General features: G+C 49.0%; 1 protein-coding gene across 6 annotated transcripts; it reads right to left on the bottom strand.

Annotated features, from left to right (window-relative positions):
• Window positions 1–827: 827 nt before the first annotated feature.
• Window positions 828–23108, bottom strand: tasora (transcription activation suppressor a). Of its 6 annotated transcripts, none has more exons than XM_040203694.2 (29): window positions 22666–23108; window positions 20877–21022; window positions 20069–20161; window positions 19689–19761; window positions 19487–19578; window positions 19164–19295; window positions 18942–19072; window positions 18261–18292; window positions 18061–18166; window positions 17847–17950; window positions 17491–17594; window positions 17206–17278; window positions 16970–17044; window positions 13816–14009; window positions 13422–13712; window positions 13127–13313; window positions 12745–12873; window positions 12189–12343; window positions 11592–11778; window positions 10890–11381; window positions 9172–10535; window positions 8774–8896; window positions 8125–8284; window positions 7871–7979; window positions 7343–7521; window positions 7100–7249; window positions 5949–6780; window positions 4928–5006; window positions 828–2987 (listed from the first exon to the last, which is right to left on the bottom strand). In XM_040203694.2, exons 1-29 carry the CDS (start codon window positions 22934–22936, stop codon window positions 2526–2528), a joined length of 6525 nt encoding a protein of 2174 aa, XP_040059628.2. In that variant the 5' UTR covers window positions 22937–23108; the 3' UTR covers window positions 828–2525. The 6 variants fall into 6 exon arrangements, with proteins under 6 accessions (XP_040059628.2, XP_040059630.2, XP_040059629.2 ...); XM_040203696.2 differs by having other exon boundaries at window positions 828–1968; XM_040203695.2 differs by having other exon boundaries at window positions 5949–6711.
• Window positions 23109–23239: the final 131 nt, after the last annotated feature.

Genomic DNA, 23239 nt, shown 5'->3' with positions numbered 1-23239 from the left:
GAAGCTGGAGAACGTCCGTCCTTAAACTCAGACCGTACGCTGGTGCAGAAGGTCCTGGGTTCCTCGCGGTGGCCGGCCTCATGTGGGGAGGATGCAGGCGGTACCCGGAGGATGAAGGAGTCCCTCACGATCACGTGACCTAAACCCGATAATGTCCCAGAGGAGTTTGTTTGTGTTTGGGTCCATCAGACACCGCCGGGTTGCTTTCCAGACTCTACAGGAGCTCACTGACGCCCTCAGACAGATCTGGGAGGACGTCCCACAAGACACCATCCACCGTCTCATTAGGAGCCGCGACGTAGTCAAACACGCCCACAAGCACAAACGGAAATTGAATTTTGGCCAAATGGACTGAACATCATTTTATTCACTTGGATTTTTGTGGTGTCTTTCTGTTCCTAAGACATGAACCTGTCCATATCAGTGTAGACATCCAACATCATTATTTTTCAAATTGAGATCTGATGTTTTCAAAGGGTTCCTTTAATTTTTTTGAGCAGTGTAATTGATTTAAAAGATCTATTAATATTCATCTTCGGTTGTCTGATGAGAAACATTGTTGTACGTCAACTAACAATGTTCACACTGTTAAAAGGGTCCCTGATCCAGTTATTCTGCTCGTTGCAGGGAGAAGACGTGGTGAGGAGAGAGCGCCGGCGGTGCTGTTGGGAGTTTGTAGTGAAAATCCACGTCTTCTGCAGAGCGTGCTGGAAAATACCAAAACTGGCCTCCAAATCTGTTTGAATGAGCCGAGTGAACGGCTGTGTGCGAGGAGCTCCGTCCTCCAGCTGATCGATGTGAGGAGAACAACATCTGGAAACAAGTTCGCTGGTTTACACAGGTGAATTTTAATACAAAAAATTGGGTAGAAAATGTTTTTTTTGTTGTTTTTTTAAGTTAAAACAAGTGTCACACAATCACTTTCCTACTGTACATACAACAGCATCTAAACACAAACGGCTCACAGGCAGACAAACCAAAACATTCAGAAGAAAAAGTGTTCTTTGTTCAGTTGAAAGACAACAGCGGGACGGCTGCTCAGTTTACCTTCCATTCAGGGAGAAGAGAATCTCAGAGGCGGACATTCATGGTCCAGCCCGAGAGCGAAAACAACGCAGGTAGAACCATGAACGACCTCTTCCATTAGAGTGGATGCAAAGGCTCTAAAAAGGATGGAGGTTCTGTCTCTGCTCTTTTTCTACAAAAAAAAAAAAGCAATTCCTCTGACTTTATGCAAAGTGGTGACAGCGCTTAGTCACAGGTTCAAATCCCACCGTTAGACACTAGTTGCATAGCCTCAATTCTACAGCCCCCATTTCTACACGAGGCCAAATGCCAAACAAATAAATTAAAGCAAAAGGCCCGTCCTCCTCGCCATTCTTTCTGGGACCAAATTCATGAACCAAGTTATGAAGCGTCCAGCTTCCAGGAAAGCGCGGCACGGGCTGTAAACCCTGGTTTGGATCAGGGTTCAAAAGTGGTAAAAATAACGGCGCTTCAGTCTGGTGCCACTCGTCCTTCCTGCAAACTAGCACCTGTCAGTCGGTTGTGCTGGTTTCGACCAGGCGGGATGTTCTCAGGAATGTTCCTTGGTTTAGCCGGCTCTGCATCCCATCAAAGCCTCCTCCACTTGCCCCCCCCTCTGTACCTTCTGTTACCCTGACCTGCAGGGTTGTGGTAACTGCCCAGCAGTCGAGGACCGGCCTGTTGGAGGCCCCAGACCCCAGACGTGGCACCTGTGGGGCCCAGGCCCCCCGGCCAGCGAGACACGGGCCCCAGGGGTCCACCTCCGAGGGAAGTCAGGGGGCCTTGAAAGGAAGGGTGGTTGGGGAATTGCGGCGAGTGGGGGGTCTGCAGGAGGCCGGCGCCCCTTTGCTGCTGCTGGCTGTTGGGCAGTTGTTGCCGGGACGACTGACTCGGCTGAAGCTGCTGGTTGTTCAGCTGGTGAAGATGTCGAGGATGCTGGATCTGTTGTAGACGGGGCAGAGCAGGATTTGGGTCGTATTAGCCGATTGTGATGGTTCAGGGTATTTTCTCTCTTGAGAAAGCAAGAGTTAGTTTTCTAACATATTGGAGGAATACAAGGGACTTTGGATGAGAGGATGGTAGAGACAAGAATAGACAAAGACATCTTCCAATAGACCACGCGATCTATTTGGGTTTAATTACCAACATAAAAAGCAGGTACAAAATATACAAACACAAACAATATGCCTGCTCTTCACTGACTGAAACAGATCCAAGTGATGGATCCGTTTCTTTGTCCGTCTTTTTCTTTTCTTCCGTTACTTCTCTTCGTATACGGTGAGAGCTGATGGGTTTCCACCCACGCTGAAGGGGAGGGTGTATCATATATGTGCTTCAAATAAAGAAAAATAAATTCTTAGCAATTTTATACAATGCTTTGTTTAAAAACTGAAAGTACGTAAGGAATGTCAAGTTTCCTCATTTCAGAGCAAAGCTCCGCTTCGGTTTCGTCAGTCGTTTTCCTTCCCCACTCACACACGGCGAACTGCCCTCTCGTCTCATCTCTTCTCTTGCATCCTGCGCCGGCGATCATCTGAGGACGTCTGGACGGTTGTTAGTGGGACACCAAGGATGCACAACCTCGTCCCATTCTTCGACTGGACCTCGCACCAAGGCCCTTCCTCGTGGTTATAACAGGTAACTCCACAGGCCACCTGATTCGGGCCCCTTTCCTTTGGCGGAGCCGTGCCGATGAAGACAACAGTGCTGTTGGCCTTGAGTTCCAAATACTGGTTGCCAGGCTTGAGAAAAGGCTGCTGGTCCGGTGTCCATCCTGGTCTGGCATAGGAAATATCCTTCCAGGCGTTGGAATTCCAAAGATATCTTGACTGGAATTTCCGCCCCTTGCGGTTGTACAGCTGCAGCCGCTGTGTGCAGCTCTTGGCCGAGGGTCGCGGAGCAGTCAGCCGGTTGCCCCGGTTGCCTGCCTCACCCTTGTTGTTGGTCAGGTCCGGTTGGGTCTGTGGAACATAATTGTGGAAGGTCCCTTTCTGTCTGTGCAATGTTTGCGGATGATGAGGCGGAGTCAATATCTGCCCCCCCTCCAGTAAAAGGTAGTTCTAAGGCAGAACATTAGATCAGTGTAAAACAATCCCGTTATACCTTTTTATAAGCCACTGTGCGTCGCAGTAGTTTAACCGTGATACGTGGCATTACTCCGGATGTGTCCATCCCATTTGGCCGAGCTATCCCTCCCCTTTTGACGTGTTCTCTCTGTATTCTTAAATCCCCTCGAGGGAACGAGCAGTTGGGGCCTTCGGACGAAAGCAATGGAGGAGGTTGGTCTTTCGCTACGTTGAGCCCAACCACGCAGAGAGATTTAGGGACCGCAACCCAAAGGGAACTTTTCCTTTGAAGGGATTACTTTCCTTTTTCTGTAAGGAAAGACAGTCCACCCTGAAGAATCAGAGCCCTGCTGACCACACGGATGGGTCACAACCAGTTGAAGGGAATGGAAATAGGTGTTGGACAAATCCCAGCACAATAAACACTTGTTGAAAAACCTAGTATGGTGTCAACCCATTGCATTTGAGAGACCCGTCTGAACACATCTAAAAAGGACCGCCAGAACTCCTCTGCCAGAGATAATTTATAACACATGTGTACCTTTATGACAACCATGAGCAGAATCAGTGTCCCAGCGGGGGTTTGGTAGCTTGGGAACAGGCTCTTCTGGTGTGTGGGGGTTTCATTTAGTGGGTGTGTTTGTGCTGAGCTCCAGAGTACAGATTGTGGGTCACTTCCCCGCTCATGGAGTTCTTACCTGGTCGTCCAGGTTTGAATTGAGTAAGAGTCTGACTTAGGCGATTCCTCTTTGGATAGAGGGGTAAAACAGGCCTGCGGAGGAGTCCTTTGTGTCAGTTCTCCGATAGGAGGTGCTCCCAACTGAATGGGTAGTATTTAAAATGTTTCCCTTTTGGAGGATAAATCTTCCAGGTGTTATCCTGGATATCAGCCTACTGGTACCAGCGGAGGAGGGCGAGGGCCAGTAGAGCGCTGTGCATCGCCCACGTTGATCTCCTTAAAACGTGGTACATTCGGCAGACTAAGATTGAATGAACTCATTCGCACGTTTATTTATTTTAGACCAAAAGTATTGAACTTGTGGACGCCCTTGTTTGTGTGGCAGGTGGAACGGAGACGTATCTACGTGGGTCTTTACGGGTCCAACATGGGTCGACTTTGAGGGCCCGTGGATCCAGACTGGCTAGTAATTCTGTTTCATCAAACCACGTTCTCGAACACTCTCGTGTCGGTTATCAATTGGGAAAATATTCCTTCAAATCTATAGGCAGGTAAGAAAGTGATTGATTTGTGATGATGTTACTCGTTTGTGGTCGGGGGGGTTGGTTGAGAATGGTAAGATTTGCCAGCTCACCCAATAGCCTGGGAAGGTTGGACACTTTAACTCCACGCGTCTGTGACATGGATTTCGAAGGACAAAAACAATTCCAGGTATTTACTCTGAGCTCTTTGAATGCTTTCTAGATGCGGTTGCACATTTTTCCCACTAGTTTACTCTCCTTAACTATTAGCGGGGTCCCTGTTTGGACGCCACCAATAGTTAAGAAGTTCGCTTGTTCTGATAGACACCAAAATGCTTAGGTGTCAACGTGGGCACTGCTTAGGAGCCTGGTCCCATGACAACTTGTGCTTCCAACAAGGCATCATTAAGTGCTCGCAAGTTTTTGTCCAGAGGCAAAGCATTTATAGAGCTCCACCCACACTGGGGGTGCTTGTTAAAGGTTACATGCCACTAAACCAATGAGAGCGAGATCTCGGCGCCTAACAAGTGTCCACGTTGAAATCTCCGTCAGATTTTTGGATCTAGATGTCGGATTCCATCAGAACCAGCTAACAGTGGCTTTGGTGGTCTGTTACAACAAATACTTCCTGTTACCTTGGTGCCACTGGCAGTGCTGTTGCCAGGTGCTGCTCCCTCTCCACCTATTGGCTGTTCTTGGCCCAACTGTGTCTCCCTGAAGGAAGGAAACAAGAAGAACTTCAGCCGCACGTGACAAACTGACAAAGCAAACGTTGACTCTTCTTCCATCTCCTCCTTCTCCTCTGCTTGATTTTGATGAGCAGCATCCGGAAAATGTATCTTGTACCAACGAAAGTTGGTTCTGACAGTAGGGAGTTGGTTTTTCCTAATATCTATGGGGAACAGATCCACATCTGCTTCCCCGAACAGCCAGAAGATGTTGTTACTGGTGTGATGGACGACCCTTCAAAGCGGCAAGTCGGCAGCGCGGTTGTGTAACCCCCACCTCTCCATGTACATTTGATTGAGCCGCGCCAAACAGGCACAATGACAGCCGCTGCCATGTCGTCTGAGCCCACATGGCATTTCTTAAGTGGAGGTGAATTAAGCACGAGGGCCACTCAAAATAACTTATGTGAAGGGATGGGGGATTCTTCCATTCCACACCTACCAGTCTACCTCCAGCAGCAAGTATTGGGTCGTCTAAACAGGACAAACCCACGCTGCTTCATAATGCACCTCCCGAGCAGTCCAAAACCAGCCACATTCAGCGTACTTGGTGAGAGGGAATAGTGAAAACACTTCATCCTCCACTTGTGGGAAATGACTTCTTTCTCTGAAAGGTCCATTTGTGCCTGACATGGCATTTCCACCAGGAATGTGTGTGTGTGTGTGTGTGTGATCATCACTTATTTCTTTTCTTTTAAAAATAAAAAAGCATCAAAAGCAGTTGCAATTGAGTTCGTTGCCGCAGACCTTGGGAGAACATGCTAACTCCACAAAGAAAGGCCGCTGGGTGGTTTCGCTGGGAGGAGACGGCCCAAACCACCACACCACCGAGCCCCAGGATGACAGAACCAGTCAGAATGTTACGTAAATACAAACAGGAAACCCTATAAACGGAACTTTAGATGGAGGGCAGTAATCATCAACTAACCTCAATGTGTTAGACCTGTGACCCTCTGCAGGACCAGCTGTGGTACTGTGCGAGGCTGCAGCGTATTGAGCTGCTTTGGGAAGGACAGGTTCTCCTGGTCGATTCTTCTTCTCCATCCCGTCGCTGGCGGAGCCTGCCTGGGTGCTCGGTCTGGTTGCTGCAGCTGTGCTTTGATTGGACAAAGAAGTACAATTGCCGGGATCCCTGTTTCCTCCTACTCTTACTGGAGTACCATCTATGGGATATCCAGCATGTCCTCCACCTTCTGCTCTTCCTCCACATCTTCGTCCCACGGTTTGAGTCAATGCGCCGCCCTTCGTCGCCTCGTCCTCCACCTGTTCCTGCTGCAATGCTGAGTGAATCATCTCCAGAGTCACTGACACTGCTTTCTTGTCTTGACTGACCATTTCAGACTCAGTGGGACCTCCTTGAGCTAAAAGGGGCGTGGAGTGACGCCCGCCCCCGCCGCCACCACCACCACCACCACCACAGACATTAGGAAGGAGGTTTGTAAAGGAGTTGATGTAAGACTCTGCTCGAGCATCCAACTGCTGCTGCAACTGCGCATTACGCTCAGCCCGCAGCTGTGAGATGGCGAGTCGGAGAACCTCAAAGTCCGTGTCTGAATGTTGCTGCAGAACCTCCTTAGAGGAGGCGTCTGGGACCAGCTGGTCAGACCAATGGGGGAGAGCGGGAGGGATGGAGCCGCCCTGCAGGGCAACATGCTGGGGTTGGTCGCAGGAGGGGAAGGGACGAATGTGTTCTGGGAAGACAGAGGAAGAGCGTTCAGAGCCCGACACAGAGGCGCTACTAGTCCGATGCCTCCCAAGACCTGATGACAGAAGAGAGCGTTGAGCAGGACAACATGGACAGCGGGATCACTCATTTTGCCATTACAGTGGTTCAATGTGTCGCCCCGCCCTTTCTTTAACTTCTAATTACACTAAATGCACCATAATTCACGAAATGAACACCATGCGGTATTGAACACTCAGAACTAGAGATTGAGGCATCAACACATGTTTAATAAAGGGTAATCAATCAATCAATCAAGAAGTATAATCCATAAGATGCAAACGCCACTTCAAGCTCTTCCTTTGAACTGGATTTCCTTGATTTTCTAGTTGAAATGAAATGTTTGACATACTGACCTTTGGAGCCCAGCATGTCATCTATGATTGGCTGCCTGTCCTTGATGTCATGGTAACCAACCAGCCCGGTGAAGTTGTGCAGAATTTCGTTAATACTTGCCACGATGATGCCGCTTCTAGAGTGGCCAGGGAACATCTCAAAATGATGCACTGAGTAAAAAAAGAAAAAAAGGATAAAGTAGGAACATCAGTGTCACAGATCATCAGGTGAAAAGTTTTCAAATCTCAGGTGACCGTACACACCTGTCAGGAAGACTGTGTGTCGGTACTGTTTGTGTTGTGCCTGGAGCTCCATCAGACACTCCAGGTGAGGTGACTGATGGTTTATTTTGTCGCAGTGATGATATGGGAGGAGCTCAACAATCTGCCGCTTCTGATAGGCCGACAGGACTTCCAGTAGGTCGGCTGCATCTCTCCGGAACCTGACACGGGAGTCATTGGGAGATCCTTGAACACTCGTAACACATTTGTATGATTAAAACAAAAAAGGAAAATCACACCCCTTGTTTTCAGAGGAATAAATCTGGAATCAATGCGATATTGAGGAAAACTAGGGGAATAACCACTTGAAAAACATGAAGTTCAAGTCATGTTTTCCTCAAATCCACTTCAAATTCAGCAGAGTCCAAATAAATCAGGACCTATGCATAAAGACCACCACCACACCATAAGCCTGTAAATCAAAGGAATATTGTATATCTAGCACACAACTGCGCAGTAAATCCATTCAGTGTGTGCGTGCGTTATACAGTGCGGACACAGCATCGGTACCTGGCTTGCTCGTTTAACTTCTTGTGGGTTTGCCAGTGAACCTTCCACGTCCAGGCGCTCTGTGGAGAGCTGTGCTGCTCCAGGACCACCAGCAGGGCGACCAGTTGATCTGCAGGACAACAACTCAACACGTCAGTGAAGTAGATTCCCTCTTTACGAAGCACCCGTCTGCTCTTTTCAAACGACAAAAGAAAACGTTCTATTAAAATACTTGTCTATTAAGACTGGCATCAGCTATCGGACCCCTGATTTACCGCGAGTGATGAAGTCCGGATTGAGGACAAACTCGTCCGAAACGACGCAACCTCCGGAGACGAAAAGCTCGTCGCAGCAGTTGTTCCTGATGTCGTCCAGGTCATTGATTCCCACAAACGCAACAGAGGCGCGGCGCTTCAGAGACAACAGACCCGGGATCTGATGTCCACAAAAACAGGTGTCAGGAGGCTTCTGCACATTTATGACAATTAGTCCTTTCACACACGTTGCAGATCCCCACCGTCCCTGTGACATCTACCCGTCAACACTATCAACCAAACTACAAAAGACACAAACAGTTGATCAGTCGCGACAGCTAGTGAAAGGAATGAAGAATGAAGTATCCTTTATTAATCCCCTTGGGGAAATTGTTCTCTGCCATTTAACCCTATTCCCACACACCGGGGGCAGTGTGCTGCCATGAAGGCACCCGGGGAGCAGTTGGGGTTTAGGTGTCTTGCCCTGGGACACTTTGACCCGGAGCAGTCTGGATTCATAAACATCGACCCTGCACTCACGGGTGCGCCCTCTCTGCTCCGTGGTCACCCTCTAAGTGAGCGAGCAAATGGGAAATAAACGAGGCAAAGTGACCCTTTGTGGACCTGCAAGTGAAGTCGGCAGTTGAGTGAACGGATTATTCAGAGGTACCCTGTGCAGCTGTCCAGCTATGTCTTTGTTCCTAATGATGACCAGCAGACGGTTTGAGGAGTTCTCTCGGTTCAGGAAGTCCACAGGACTCTGCTCCGTGTTTCCCTGCTTCAACAGGTATTCCTACAACACATGAGCACACACATACAGATAATAACACCACATCACCAAAGGTCCAACAGCTACATTTTTAAAGATCTTTCCGATCAAAGCCAAGCTAGAAGTCAACATATACGTAATTTAAGCATATATTATATCATGTATGGACCGTAAGTTATAAGCTATAAAATGTAGCCTCAAATGATACATTTTCTTTTGATTAAAACGATATATATGAACGTAGGTTCGTGTGAATGTAGCGTTGGCTCTCTTCTATTGTACGCTGCTAATGATGTTACCTTGACCTCGTCGTGGACCCGGTCCCCCGCCTCGCCGCTGTGGATGTAGAACTGTGTGGAGTTTCTCTTGACGTCTTTGAAAATCTCCAGCAGGTTGTTGAACACTTCTGGCTGCAGCCGGCTGATCAGGGAGCTCAGGGAGGCGGCCGGAGGGACGGGGCTTTCGGCGGGCAGGTGGAGGGACTCCGAGGCCGGATCAGAGACCCGCTCGGGGGGGTGGGGCGGTTGGGTCGAGGACTTTGAGATGCCGCCGAGACCTTTAAACGTCACCTCAGTCCTACCTTCTGCAGCAGGGGGACAACGTGGAGGGCTGGTAGAGCTGGCGTCCTGGGTTTGTCTGCTGTGAGCGACCGCGGTCTCCAAAGTGCGACCGTGTTGTGGTTTCAAGGCGGACTGTGAGGACTCGTTCCGAGGCGATGAGGGGATGGAAGCACCGGTAGGTCTGGAGCCAGAACCAGACTTGGAGGTAGTGACTGATAAAGTGACGTGAGCGGTCGGGGGGTTCCTGTTACCGGCATCAGGAGCCTGTTTGGTGACTGTGCGTGGCTGCCAGGCTACGCCTCCTCTGGAGGGAGCAGGACTCTCGGCAGCTGTCGACTCACCACTGAGGCCGCCGTCCTCGCTGCCGGTTTTATCCTTCCCAGCTCTGATACTAGACAGAAACTGGCTAACACTGCTAGCCAGCGCGGAATCAACATCGGTCCCGCTAGTGCCGGCCTTGTGGGCCAGAGAGCTGTTATCAAACTCAAGCACGCCGGTAATGCCGTCCTGCAGCGAGCGAACGTAGTCCTCCACCGGAGGACAGGGGTTGTAGAAGGTAACATACTGTGAAAAGGTGCGCTGGAGTGCGTGTGGAGATGCAGAAGTCTCTGTGTTTGAGGTGGGGGGCGGGGGCGGGCAGCCGTAACGGACACTGTGCTGTTGCAGGAGGAGCCGAATCCCAGAGTAGAAGTCGCCCAGCTGTTTGTCCACCTCAGAGTCGAGGCAAGACGGAGGTAAGGAGACGGACGGAGAGAACAAAGCACCACCTACCGCTTCCTTCGGTTCGGCCTTTTGCTCCTTCCCACTAGTGACCACATGCGGCATTTCCATTTCCTCCTCCTCTTCTTCTTCTTCCACTCGGGTTTGCAGTGTTTGAACAAGCGGAGGATCTTTTTCCTGAACTAAAATGCCTGCTTGTACCCCCCTCAAACCCACCGTTTCCCTCTCTGCATCTCCCTTCACTCTCTCAGTGGGTGGAGGGAAGGGGCTCGTCCTCCTTTCTGGAGGCGGAGGAATTGAAGGCTGGATGGAAACAGAAACCAAGGGCTCGTCGCTCTTCTTTTCTTTCCCCCAAGGTTCCTCTTCTACGTCTTTAGGCAATCCTGCCGGAGGGAGAAAACAATAGATCATCTATAGTAAAGAAACTCGATCACAACTACAGTCCTGACTGCTGGCATTATTCATTGTGGAGTGCAACAGGTGCTCAAGGCCTAAAATTAACCATTATCTTTGTGGGTGGAGAGGACTTCAGGCAAACTGAAGGTGCCGGCGGTGGATAACCATTCCACAAAAACTGTCTCTGGTGTCCCAGAACATCTGAAATGACCGACTAAATGGTTTAAACAAAGCAGTAAAGGATGAGTCCATAACTGTCTAATATCGCTGACCTGGCAGTCAAAGCTTTACAGTTTAAAGCTTAAACAGCTGCAACGTGGAGACCCAGAAAGTGAGGTTACCTGCAAATCCCCAGGCTGTGGGGGCGGACTGCTCCTCGTTAGCACCACTGTGGGCCTCGTTAAACGGGACAAGCTCATTTGGCTCAGCGGACTGGCCCCGCGCTGGAAAAGGGGGGCAGCCGAGGGGAAGCGCCTGGCCTCGGGAAGGCGAAGCGCTGAGGCTGGGCCGCGGAGACGGGGGAGGGCTGGGCTCCGGGGAGGGGCACGGAGACGGAGAAGGCGGCAGACTGGTCTCCGGAGACGGGCACTGGGAGGGGGACGGGGGAGGGCTGGGGTCAGGTGACGGGCACTGGTAGGGGGAGTGCAGGGGGCTGGGCTCAGGGGATGGGAACTTGAGGGGGGAGGGAGGAGAGCTTCGCTCAGGAGACCGGGCGGGGCTCTTCCCCCGAGGTTTGGTTGTCGTGGTGCCGCTCGTTGCCGTGGCGAGGTGCTGGAAGCGGGGGTCCTGAGGGATGTTCCTGTCTCTGTGGGTGTACCTCTGCGAACACACGCCTGCAGACAAGAGTTCACGTCAACGTTCAGCACCCTTTACTTTAACCCCTTTACTTCTGTTCTGCCTAGTTTGTTTTCTTCCTATTATAATGGGATGATATAAGCGGGTGGTATTGACTGAATGCTTTGTTTGCTGATAAATATGTTTTAAAGAAATAGGTAAACACTAATGACAACTAATTGATGTTTATCCTGAGTGAGCAGGCAGACCTGTGATGGGGATGAGGACCCACGGGATCTCCCACTGGATGTGGTCCTCTTCCTTTTCGTACGCTCCCGCTCTCCTCTCGAGCCCTCCTCCTCCTTCTCTACCTGCTCCTCCGTGATGATTCATCTCCCCGCTGTGGGAGCTTGGACTGAATCCCTCCAAACTACTGACGCTGCCCGCCGCCTGCTCCTGGACACACCGAACCACACAGATTAATAACCTGTGGGGAACTCCTGATCTGAACGGAGCCCTTGAAATGGGAGAGAATCAACTCTTCAAGCTAAACAGAAGGTGGAGAAGAAATGCACATTAAAGTGATGTTTTGTAGTATTTAGCTACAGTTAAAGCACTTGTACTTCTGCTCACAGTGTAAAACTCTTCATGAAAGAATCACTTCACAGCTGGATCTGGTACTTATGAGCCTTACGTGTAATAAGACATTTTAAAAGTCTATATTTTAATGAGACAATTTGTTACAAATCTCACAGCCTCATTATCTGCCTCTGTAGGCCTAATCACCACCGTACGGATTGACTAACAGCGCGAGTCTATCGTACACCACGATAACAGTGGCCAAAGGAAACAACACCATCAGTTACCTCCAGCTCTTGCTGCTTCCTCAGGTCAATGTCACAGTTGGGGGGCAGACCCAGCTTTGTCGCCAACCTATCCAACGGAGAGGATTCCCTCTGCCCCTCCTCTCGCACCTCACCAACGCTCCGCTTGGTGGTTCCTCTCGCGGCCTGGTTGAGGTCTGTTAGTGAAGAGATGTTCGTTTTCAACGAGCTGCGTTTTATTAACACTGTAACCTAAGATGCGCCAATTACAAAGGGTTCCATTGACGTCCCGCTGGCTAAAAGCGGATCCCCTCGGGGGCTGAAGGACCTCAAAACAGTCATTGACGGCTCGTCAAAAAGGACTTTGGCTCTAAACCCCAAATTAAGAGGAAAATGTAAAATCGACAGACGAAGGCAGACAATATTTCTTTTGATTTTTAAGACAAATTTGACGTCTTTGTAAAAAGTAGTAAACTATTTGTGGGAAGAAATTGGTTTCTAGTGTTTTGATGCAAGCTTACCAGTCGGAATATGGCAAAAACAAATGGAAAGGAATATGAATGGAGGCAGTGTAGCAGTTAGTCCAGCATTCAGTCACCTGTTAGCAGACCATGAAGTCTCACGGCTGCTTCAGATCCATCTTCCCTCAGGTCAAGGTCCTTCAAACCCAGCAAGCCAATCACAGAGGTGAGAGAAGCAGTAGAGTAAGGAGCATGGCTTCCCTCACCTAGAAGAATAATGAAGAGGGTGAACATGTGAGCAAACGCATCCCCCATTAAATCACAACAACTAGAAATAACAGAGCAGAAGTGTCAGCAGGACGATCCGCACAATGCTGGTGCATTCATGGAAATGAATCAACGATAACATAACAGACACAATATGACAGTAGTTGAATCTCTAAGGAGGAAATGCAATGAGAGCCTTCAGATGAAACGCTTGGCTTCCTATTGGGGAAAACGAGCGGTTCTCCTCCTCACCGGGAATCTTCCCGACTCTTCCTGAGGGTTCCTGCGATGCCTTCAGGAACTTCAGCGCCCTCTCTGCCGTCACCTGCTCCAGCTTCCTCTTTCTCCCTGGTACCTTCGCCCCTGCTCCTTCCTCCCTCTTCACCTCGTTCTCTGCGTCCCTCTTACAGGTCAACACCAGGTCCACCAGCTGCTGCATCTGAGTGACAAGGGAAACACATCGGCCCTCGCTGTGGGAATGCGAATCCACACGACAACGCGCAGACTCCAAATCTGTGAAGGGAAATCTTCGTGTCCCCGGTCTCACCTTCTCATGTTTGGTCGGTTTGTTTCTAGTGCTGCTGATCGTCTCCTCCGCCGCCGCCTCCCTCTGCCCCCCGCAGGTCTTCCTGAGCGTCGCCTCCGGCAGCTCCTCTGGGCCGCAGTGCGCCTGCACCATCTGCTTGGCTCGGGCCACCGACAGCTGGTAGAGGGCCGGGCTGTACAGGTAGGAGCGCAGGTAGCCCTCCATGTTGACCTGGTGGTGTTTGGGAGTCGGGAACAGGTTTCCTCGCTCATCCAGCTTTGAGTCAAACTCGCCCATAGGGTACTGTTGGACCTGGAGAGGAAAGGTGTGCTTTAATCCCGGATGACAAAAATCATTCAGGAAACCAAGACGACCCCGAGAGATTTGTGTATTCAAGAATTTGAGCCGGTCATACCGTGCCTTGGTTCATGCCGATGAGGTAATCCCGTGCCTGGCGCTCCACACCAGCGGACAGCTCGGGTGGAGGGTTGGCCCGGGCCTTGACCAGCGCGTGATGCAGCGCTGGAATGAGCTGGCTCAGCCGCGGCATCACGGCGACGCCCGACACCGGCCCAGAGGCGTCGTGCGTCAAGGACGAGCGCCTGAATTCTATCAGGGACAAATAGGATGATGTCAATATTTCCTTGAATGCTTCAGTTTGTCTCCATTCAAGATTACGGTAACTGGCAGGGGCGTTTCTAGGATTCAAAGAAAGGGGGGCTTAGCCCCAAGGGGGGTGGCGTGTTTGCGTGCGGCAATTTTTTTTTTTTAAGGCCCATTTGGGGCCGCGGATATCCATTGTTTCAGACAGTTCATAGATTGGTTTAATCAGAGAGGGTGTGATTTTGCTCTGTAGTTTTGCTTGCATTCAGTATATGACAGAATGTCAGGGTCATAGTGAAATTTGAACTTTTCTCAAATAAAGAGAGAAAATAATTTTCTCTGCTTTTATTTTAAAGGATTGCAATGTACAGAAAAAAACACTATAGGACTAGATCCAGGATAGAAAAAAAAGAATCCAACGCACAGGAGATTTCAGACAATTGGGACAGGGGTGGAATGGAATCACAGGAAAATGATTATTTAGTGGGTGGAAGCATCAAAGAATGCCTTCTGTTTTTGAGGGTGGCAAATCGGTCTATCAGTGTGCTGTGACTCAGTCCCCCTAGAATGTCACTTTCAATTGACATGGCTGCAAGACTGTGAAGCCTTTTCTGCCCCATTGTCTTACGCAGCCAGGAGTGCAGCCGACGCAGTGCACTAAAGGACCTCTCACATGAGCAGCTGCTCACAGGCACTGTTAAGGCAACTTGAAAGATTGCCTTCAGAGAAGGAAACATGTCGGAGTCTAGGAGGTTGTGCACAGCTAGCATATCTTCGCTCTGAGACCAACAGCTATGGGGGATCCAATGGCAGAGAGACACTCAAAAATGGCAGGTAATGTCTCAAGAATTGCATTTAATGAACGCAGCTGGCATGCCCAGCGAGTGTTTGAAAGTTGTATGAGCTCAACTGCAGTCAAGCCAAGCTTGGACTGAGCCTCTTGGACCTTGTGATGATTAACTAGGGAGGTGCTGAAAAAAGAATACACACACTCCAACAAGTTAAAAAGCCCCACAGCCTCTGAAACAGCCCTGCAAGTATGGCACAACACCAGGTTTAGCTCATGAGCATAACAATGCACATATATAGCCTCAGGATGGAGCCTTCTAAAATGTACCTGCACACCTCCAGTGGACCCACTCATAACAGCCGCACCATCATACGTCTGTGCTACACACTTGATCTGCAAGTGCAAGACCACTGTTCTGGATCTGCCGCTGCAGCTCGTTTGCAATGGACTGGGCATCAAACAACATGATCTCTGTAAGTGCTAGAAAACGTTCCTTCACTGCCCCCTCTGACACGTACCTAACGCAAACCGCCAGCTGCTCTGACCGTGCATCCCTTGCCTCATCTGCCATTATGGCATACATTTTGGACATTTGTCATCTCAGATACAATGACACTGTTTACTTCTTGAGCACAACACTCAATCATCTCATTCTGAGATGTTGGTGATATATAGGTAGCATTTGAGGGAGGGTTATATTTTTGAAGGAAAGGATCAAACTCCTTCAAAAGTTCCATGCAAGCAAGAAAGTTGCCTGTTTGTGCGGTCTTGGCCTTCATCACTGCCACGGAAAGGGAGTCCCTGTCGCCCTAACATGGAGGTGACTGCAACAATTTGCCTAAGATACTCCCTTCTTTCTACTATCTCACTTGCATGTGCAGATGCTATCATCTGTGCAACGTTTCCCGGTCGGCTAGTTGCCTGGTAGCTTTGCCATGCAACAACACTGTCCCTATGTGTCTGTGCCATCTCGTGCTTGCCAAAGATAAACAATGCTTTCTTCCAGGTCTTGCAACCACAACTGACCAAAGCATCATGTTTGATGTTTTTGTCAAAGAATCTACATGGGAAGCAGAAAGCTGCATTGTGGTTGACTGAATATTCCAACCAACTGTGCTTCTCAAACCAGCTGTGGTGAAACGACCTGTTCTGAGCACCAAAGCTGTCCTGTGGGTAACTCTTCAGCTTAACCTGTCTGGGCCCTGTGTCTTTTTCACCTAAATCATTAGTTGCTGCAGCTGCTTGGTCTCTTCCTCTCTCTATCTTGAGCAGCTTCCCTTTTCTGCCTCAGCCTCTCCTTCTGCATGACCCTTTAAGATAAGTTCAAACATTAAAACATTAACTGATCGAAAACCAGAAGCCAGTTTTATGACTTGGCATAAAAAAAGAATCCAGTTTAGGCTATGCCTTGGAGTAGCCTAGGCCTGACAACAAATGCCTATACATTTCTACCACAGTAGAAGAAAAAAAAAAAACTCCACTTAATTCCTTCTAGACCACTAACCTCCATCACACCGGCTCCTTCAGCCCTGTCAATCTCCTGATTCTCTCTCTCATCTGACTGGGCAGAGCTGCCACCTCTCCTAAAGAATGTTCTTATATCCATCTGGTCAATGAATTGGATGATAAACCGGCACAATAGCGTTATGAGGGACACTATGACATTTAGTTTACTAGCATTAACTGATTAACATTCTAGGAGGAAAGGACGCGCGCGCACCGTGTCGCGCTACCACCAGGTGACCGTTACCTTAACGGTTGGCATTTGTGCAATTAATACGGCTTTATTAATACGAGAGAGATATATCAATGCAAAGAATAGAGAGATGTCGGTAGTTATTTCTTGTATTTCGAATTCGCTAGTTCACACTCTTGCTAACTGGGGACAGTTTCTAACAAAGTAGCAAGCTAGCTTAGTTTTAACATAGCCCACTACAATACTCGCTTTCATTTGCCTCATATCAAGTAAACCTAAAACCTTGTTAACAACTACAGATCATTCTAAGAACATTTTAGGGCGGCTTCAGCCACCCTAAAATAGGCCTAACGACGCCCCTGGTAACTGCCATCCCTCCCCCGAGTAGATCAATTAAAGTTGATCAAAACCTGGATGATACAGGATTTGTAAAACCTATACTATTCACCACACACACTCAGAGGACCCTGAGCTACTCACTGGATTTGGCCAGATGTCTAGACTGCGGGAAGACGAACAAAGCCTGAAGGCACCTCTTCCAGCTCTCCCCCCTCTCTGAAAACACAAAAACATCACCGCTATTCCTGGAGGACATGCTTTCATGAGTCACACCAAGTTCTGGTGGTAAGCTTCACACTACAAAAGCATTGTTAATCGGCCTCTCCGTTACTCCAATAACCCACATGCTGCTCTACCCATTTAACCAGCACTCATACCAGAGGGCGTGGCCATCTGAACACTGGACAGCAGGAGGAGGAAGCCTCGGTCTGAGAGCGGCGTCACCAGAACCTGAAGAGAGAAGAGACGACATAAAACAACCATTCCCTCCTTTCACGCCGCTCTCCTCGGGTTCTCCTTACAATCTCACCGTATTCTACTACAGCTTAGCAAACATTAACTTTAGTGGAAATAATGGGGGAAGATGTCAACAAATGTACAAAGAAATAAAGTGTTGTAGAAAGGCCGGCTGAGAGGCAACAGGGGAGGAACGAAACGCCCACCACTCTATTCATCTCCAGTTCCTGCAGCAGGCTCGTCACGCTGGACGCTGAGCGACTCCTGTCCGTCACCTCCAGAAGGCTGCAACAATGGCCGCTCCGCACCACTACACACGCGACGAAACAAACTTATTGTGAATATCCGATTGTGTGAATTGCAAATAATTAAACCATCCAGCGGTGTATACGTTGTATATTCAGCTTTCCCACACATGATGCTTGCCATCCTATCGATGGTGTAAATGCCGTTTCAGAAATGCTGAAAGTATGAGAGAATTGGATGTCAACAGAAAGTAACGTGTGTAACTCGGTGCAAACGCATGCGTCCTCAAAGCAGCCGTCACTAGGAGGGGTTTCACCTTCGTGGCCGCCGCTGTAGAGGTCGTAGCAGAACAGGTCGGCGGGCAGGAGTTTGGTCGCCTGCTCAAGTCTCATCAACAAACCGATTTCCAACTTCTCCGGTCTGAAGGACGCACACACAAAAGAAAGCATGTACGGTCGTTGTGTGAGACTGGCAGCTTGAAGGAATTTGTCGCAGGGTCACACAGCCGAACTTTACGGTTCAGTACTCACAGTCTGTGGGGCAGGAGGGGAGGGGAGAAGGAGCAGAGGGAGACCTGGAAGAGAAGCCGGTCTCCTTTTACCAAATCCCCGGTCCACACTGGGAACTGAGCGCACTCTGGAGGAGAGAGGCGGTGGATCGCCAGCATTAGCGCGTAACAAAGTGCCTATTACGTCCTATATTTGAGGTGCAGTGCGATTAATGCGCTCACCTTTGCTCCCCTCTGCTGACTGGCTGTTCAACCTGTCCATCAAACACAGAGAACATGTCCACTCAGGTGTGTAAGCTGCAACCAACAAACTAGCATTTATTGCATCACCTCAACGGAAGAACTTTATTGTTACTAAGCGAGCGTTGCACGTTACATGAACCTGTAGAACAAATTATTAATTCTTATTTTGAAAACACAGATGCTGACTTATTTGGACAGAAGCAGATCATTATTCCCTGTGGGGAAATTATTCTCTGCATTTAACCCTTCCCCCCACAGTGTGCTGCCTGAAGGCGCCCGGGGAGCAGGCGCCTCGCTCAGGGGCACTTTGACGCGTTTGACCAGATCCTTTTCAAGAAAGATATCCGAGGTATGCGCGGGATTCTCAGAACAAAGTCAACACCAGACTTTAAGCTAAATGCTGAAGATATATTGGCTGCATCCTTTGATAGTTTTCTGAAGTTAAGAGACCGTTGTAATATATATCCACATCCACCAAACTGAACTCAAAAGAACATTTGGTCTTTAGAGTTGAAGACATATTTTGAATAATGACAGCATAGAAGAAATCAGTCGACTTATCTGCATTCATACGTTTGATATTTTCGTGTTCATTTATTCACGGTATTTTGGTGTTAGCCACCGAGCGTAAAACTACTGCCTTTAGCCAGATGTCCATACCTGATGGGGGCCAGTGGTTTGCAGGGAAGTGAGGAGTCTTTTCCTTTAAACTGGAATGAGACAACGGCGTACGGGCAGACCTGACGAGGCCGCGGCCGCAGCTCGTCAAAGGAATACTCGTAGAAGTATTGCTGAAATACACAACGGGAAATCAGCGTACTTGTTAGAGGGAAAACTCCACTTTAAATAACAGCAATTCATCAACATTTGTTTGGTCCTTACCTGTGTGAGTTCAAAGGCGCGATAGGAGGCAAGCGATGTGACCTTGCTGGCGTTCTTGGCAGTGTGGCTGTCGAAGCGAGGCGTCGGATCCAGGAGGTTCTTCATGTTTTCATAAATGCTCTTCACTTTCCCCTGAAATAATACAAAACAGGGTTAAAGAACAAGGGTCCTTTTAGTCTCTACAGAGACGTAGTGAAGAGAAGAGATGAGCGAACCATCCACAGGAGGAAAAACAAAAAGGCAAAAGCTGCTCAAGCGCCGACACGTGAACGGAAAAGCAGGAGAAAGGGAAAGTGACACATGTGAGCAGCCTGCTCATTTACCTTCATCACTTTGAAGATGACGATATCCCCCGTGACCCCAGGAGTGAGGGGGGGGGTGTGGATCAGGTCAGAGTACCTGGACAGGTACACTCCTAGAAACACACATAAAAGAAAAAACAAAGATCACGGGGAATTCTCCTTTCAGTGGAAGGAACAAAGCTCAGAATGAGCAACATGCGGATGGAAAAGGTCAAAAACAAACCTTTGGCGGGGTTTCCCAGCACTGTGACGCGGCTCTGACCCGTAAACAGCCCCTTCTCACACAGCAAGGGCAGCTACAACAGACAAATGAGACATTAGACTACAAATTAAGTGGAATATCGTTCTTTGACTGGTCAATATGATAGTTTCTCTTTACGAGAAAACATTGAGTCCTGAGACACGACAACAACCGGTGATGATGCTTTTAACTCCACTGCCCCCAAGTCCAGCAGATAGGTCATTTCAAAATGAAATGCATTGATACCATATTTCATTGATCCAGGAAGGTCATTGAGGTTGTCTGGTGCAAACTACCCGCTGTTACTCGTCCAGCTAAGACGTCTTTGTCTCCTCCATGTTCCTTTGAACAGCTCATCTCACCTTAACAGAATCAGCAAACAGGAAACAGTAGCTCTGCTCCAGCTCCTTGTCCGTCCTCCCATCGGCCTTCATCTCCTTCCTTTTCTCCACAAACTGAAACACACAAACAAAGTGGGTTACAGCAAAAACACGTTTGCCCCATAGTCAACATCTAAAGCATATCTCCGTTTCTCTGAAGGCAAATCATTCCTCTAGATCAGATTCAGCTTTTGTTGGAAAAACTGCAATAATGCCACTGTCAGAGTGCCGGTACCCTCTCACAAAGAACAGTACACGTCGGGTCAGCTGACAGAAAATTCCGGCACTTAAAATGTCCAGATGACTTCTTGGTGACTTGTGGGGCAAAGATGAAGGCCTAGGGGTAAAGAACACAATGGTCGTATCCAAGGCCAATTACTGGTGCTGGGTGGTGCACAAAGCCCCTCCTGTTTCAGTATCTTCCAACTATATACGTCGGCTCTGAAGAAAACATTTGAGTAGCCTTGATGCATGACTCGTATGTGTCCAAACTCTTCTGTACACCTGGTGTAGTTTAGATGACAGAAGTTAATTAGGTAGCGAGACACTGATTTGTCTGGGCGGCTCAGAGTTCACATTTTTGGCTGATTCTCTTTCCCTGTAAGACCCTATTTGACAGCAAACACACTGATTAGAAAGTTGACCACATTGTTTTATAAATACAAATAAATGGAGGGTTACAAGATGACATGTCAACCAATACGCTCTTCCTCCTCGCTCTTGACACGGATGATTTAGCCAAATTCAACCAAAACTATATGACACATACGGAATGGAGCTTTTCTCTCACCTCTTTTTCCAGCAGCTCGCTGTGGACGAGCCGAGGTTTGCTGTAAATGAAGCAGCCAGCAGAGCTGGTGTCGATGTAGCTGGACGTCAGGATGGTCATCATGTCGTCATACTCCCTGGACTCTGTGGCGATAAACTGGAACAGAGCTGGGAGAAAAGACACACGTTAGTATGTGCGTACGTTCCCCGGACCCACCAAAATTTGTTTGTTGACCCCATAACATTGCAGCTATATGATTCAATAACCGTAGAGGTCTCCACTGTTCTTGGAAGCTTTACCCAAGTGTGTATTACATCAACATCTGTTTTCCTTTGTGATGTCAACAAAAGGTATTATGGGACCGAGGTCCTGCATGCTTTCTGTCGGGATGTCACTATATAAAGATTTGTGTGCGACAAATGTTGTTCAGGATATACCTTTGGAATGAAAAGAGATGACCATTCGGACTGAGCAGCATACTTGTAAATGCACATGGATAGACATGAAGAGGACGCCCAGTTAGGAAAGAGAACAAATGCAAGGTGTTGGTGGCATAAAAAATGCCCCTGTTTAAATCTGTCAGACATAACCACGTTTTAACCAATGAGGCAACTAGCATGAGAAGCAACATAGCCTCAATAACAGCCAAACAGAAGGTGTGGGCATCTAGGGAGCCCACCACAGCAGCTGTTAGCCTGCCTCGATTCGGGCTCAACTCTCAGGAGACTAAATAACCTGTGTGGAGGAGGAGGAGGCGGAGGAGGGTTCAGATGGAGCATAAACCACCTGAGAGAGGTGGTCGACGTGCACATCCACTTGTGAAAATAAACTACAATGTGACAAAAGTACATTGTAAGGTGATTTTTCAGAACAGAGCATTGTACGCTGGTTCCACTCTGAAAGATCGATGAATTGTTTAAAATTGTTTTTTGTGGAATTTCGTTCCTCAAAGTGAAAACTAACGCAAAGTTCTCCAAAACAATACTAGTTTAGTCTGTCTTGTTTGCAAACACTGATCAGTCTGCTGTGGAAATGTGTTTGTACACAGACACACAAACCTCAGGTCAAAGGTGTGTCTCCCAGAGGTTTAACCTGCCTGCAGTCCCTTGAACAACAGCACAGATTTGCAGCTAAACTTCATCTCAACCCTAAACTATCCCGACACGCAAGTTAAATGTCGCATCGTGTAGTTATTATTCACTTAGACTGAAGACTCATCTCAATAAAAACGTAAACAAGGGAGAAAGCGTCGCTTCGCTAATGACGTCACGTCTTACGGTCGGCTAACGTCAAACGCAAAGCCGCTATCGGACCTTTGGACCCGCATTTACCGTCGGTTGCAAATAAAAACAAACGGTTGGCTGCCAACTGAAATAAAGACGTCAAGCAGCACGTCATTTAGCGCGGGGGAGCTAACGGCTAGCTAGCATCCTGCGCTTAGCCAGTAACGTTTCCGCAACACACACCAGAGCGTGTACAGTGTTCTTTAACTGGGTTAATTACAATAAATATGACGTTGCACGGTTTTATTTACGATAGACGTGACGTCTAAAAAAACGTAGGTGTACGTTAGTTAATGCGTTTCTCTGCATCCGAGCAGTGAGACAATATGTTGTTTGATATACTTGTGTGGCTCTTCTTCGTCAACGTTGCTAAGTTACCGACCCGTCACGTGGAGACGTTGGGGTAACGGTTGTAAAAATCAAATCAAATCAGTTCCTTCAAGTAGAAACTGTCAGGATCTCCGACCCCCCCCCGAGTCGAGCGCAGCCTGCGTGTCCCGTGTTGTGATCTCCCCGGACCAGCCCACCTCTTTTCTCCTTGGGTTTCCTCGGTATGGGGAACTTCAGCAGCCCCATGGGCATGTACCGCTGGTACAGCTCCGTGGCCGAGTTGCTTCGCTCCCTCCTCCCGGCGGCGGGGCTCTGCCGGTCGGGTCCGACCGGAGCGTCCCCGGTCGCGTGGACCTCAAACAGGTCGTCGCCGTGGTCCTGCGGGCCAACGTTAGCGCCTCCGACCTCCGCGGCGGAAGACCGCCTCGGCGGCCGCGACGCGTCCCCGCGAGCCGGGCCGTCGTCCATTGTCGTCTTTTGTCCAAACCGAAACCCCCACGGAGAGAGCGACCGGGGTCTCTCGTCGTCGCCGCCGTTATCTCGTGAACGCGCGGCGCGCGGAGAAGAACCCACACACGTCGAGGAGCTCGCGCGCCATTCTCTTCCTGGAGCCGGAGGTCTTCTTCACTAAGTTCCCCGCTGCAGCTGCAAGACAAATTAGGTGTCGCTCCACTGCCACCTGGTGGACACGGCGAGCACCGTCATCCTCGATCCGTTTATTATGGGGTTTTCTTGAAGATTTAGAGAGTAAGTAGATACAGAGTGCTGAGG

This window comes from Gasterosteus aculeatus, chromosome 17 (assembly GCF_964276395.1).
Source record: "Gasterosteus aculeatus chromosome 17, fGasAcu3.hap1.1, whole genome shotgun sequence".
NCBI lineage: Eukaryota > Metazoa > Chordata > Actinopteri > Perciformes > Gasterosteidae > Gasterosteus > Gasterosteus aculeatus.
Note: the sequence above shows the minus strand (reverse complement) of the source record. Positions and strands in the feature narration are given on the sequence as shown.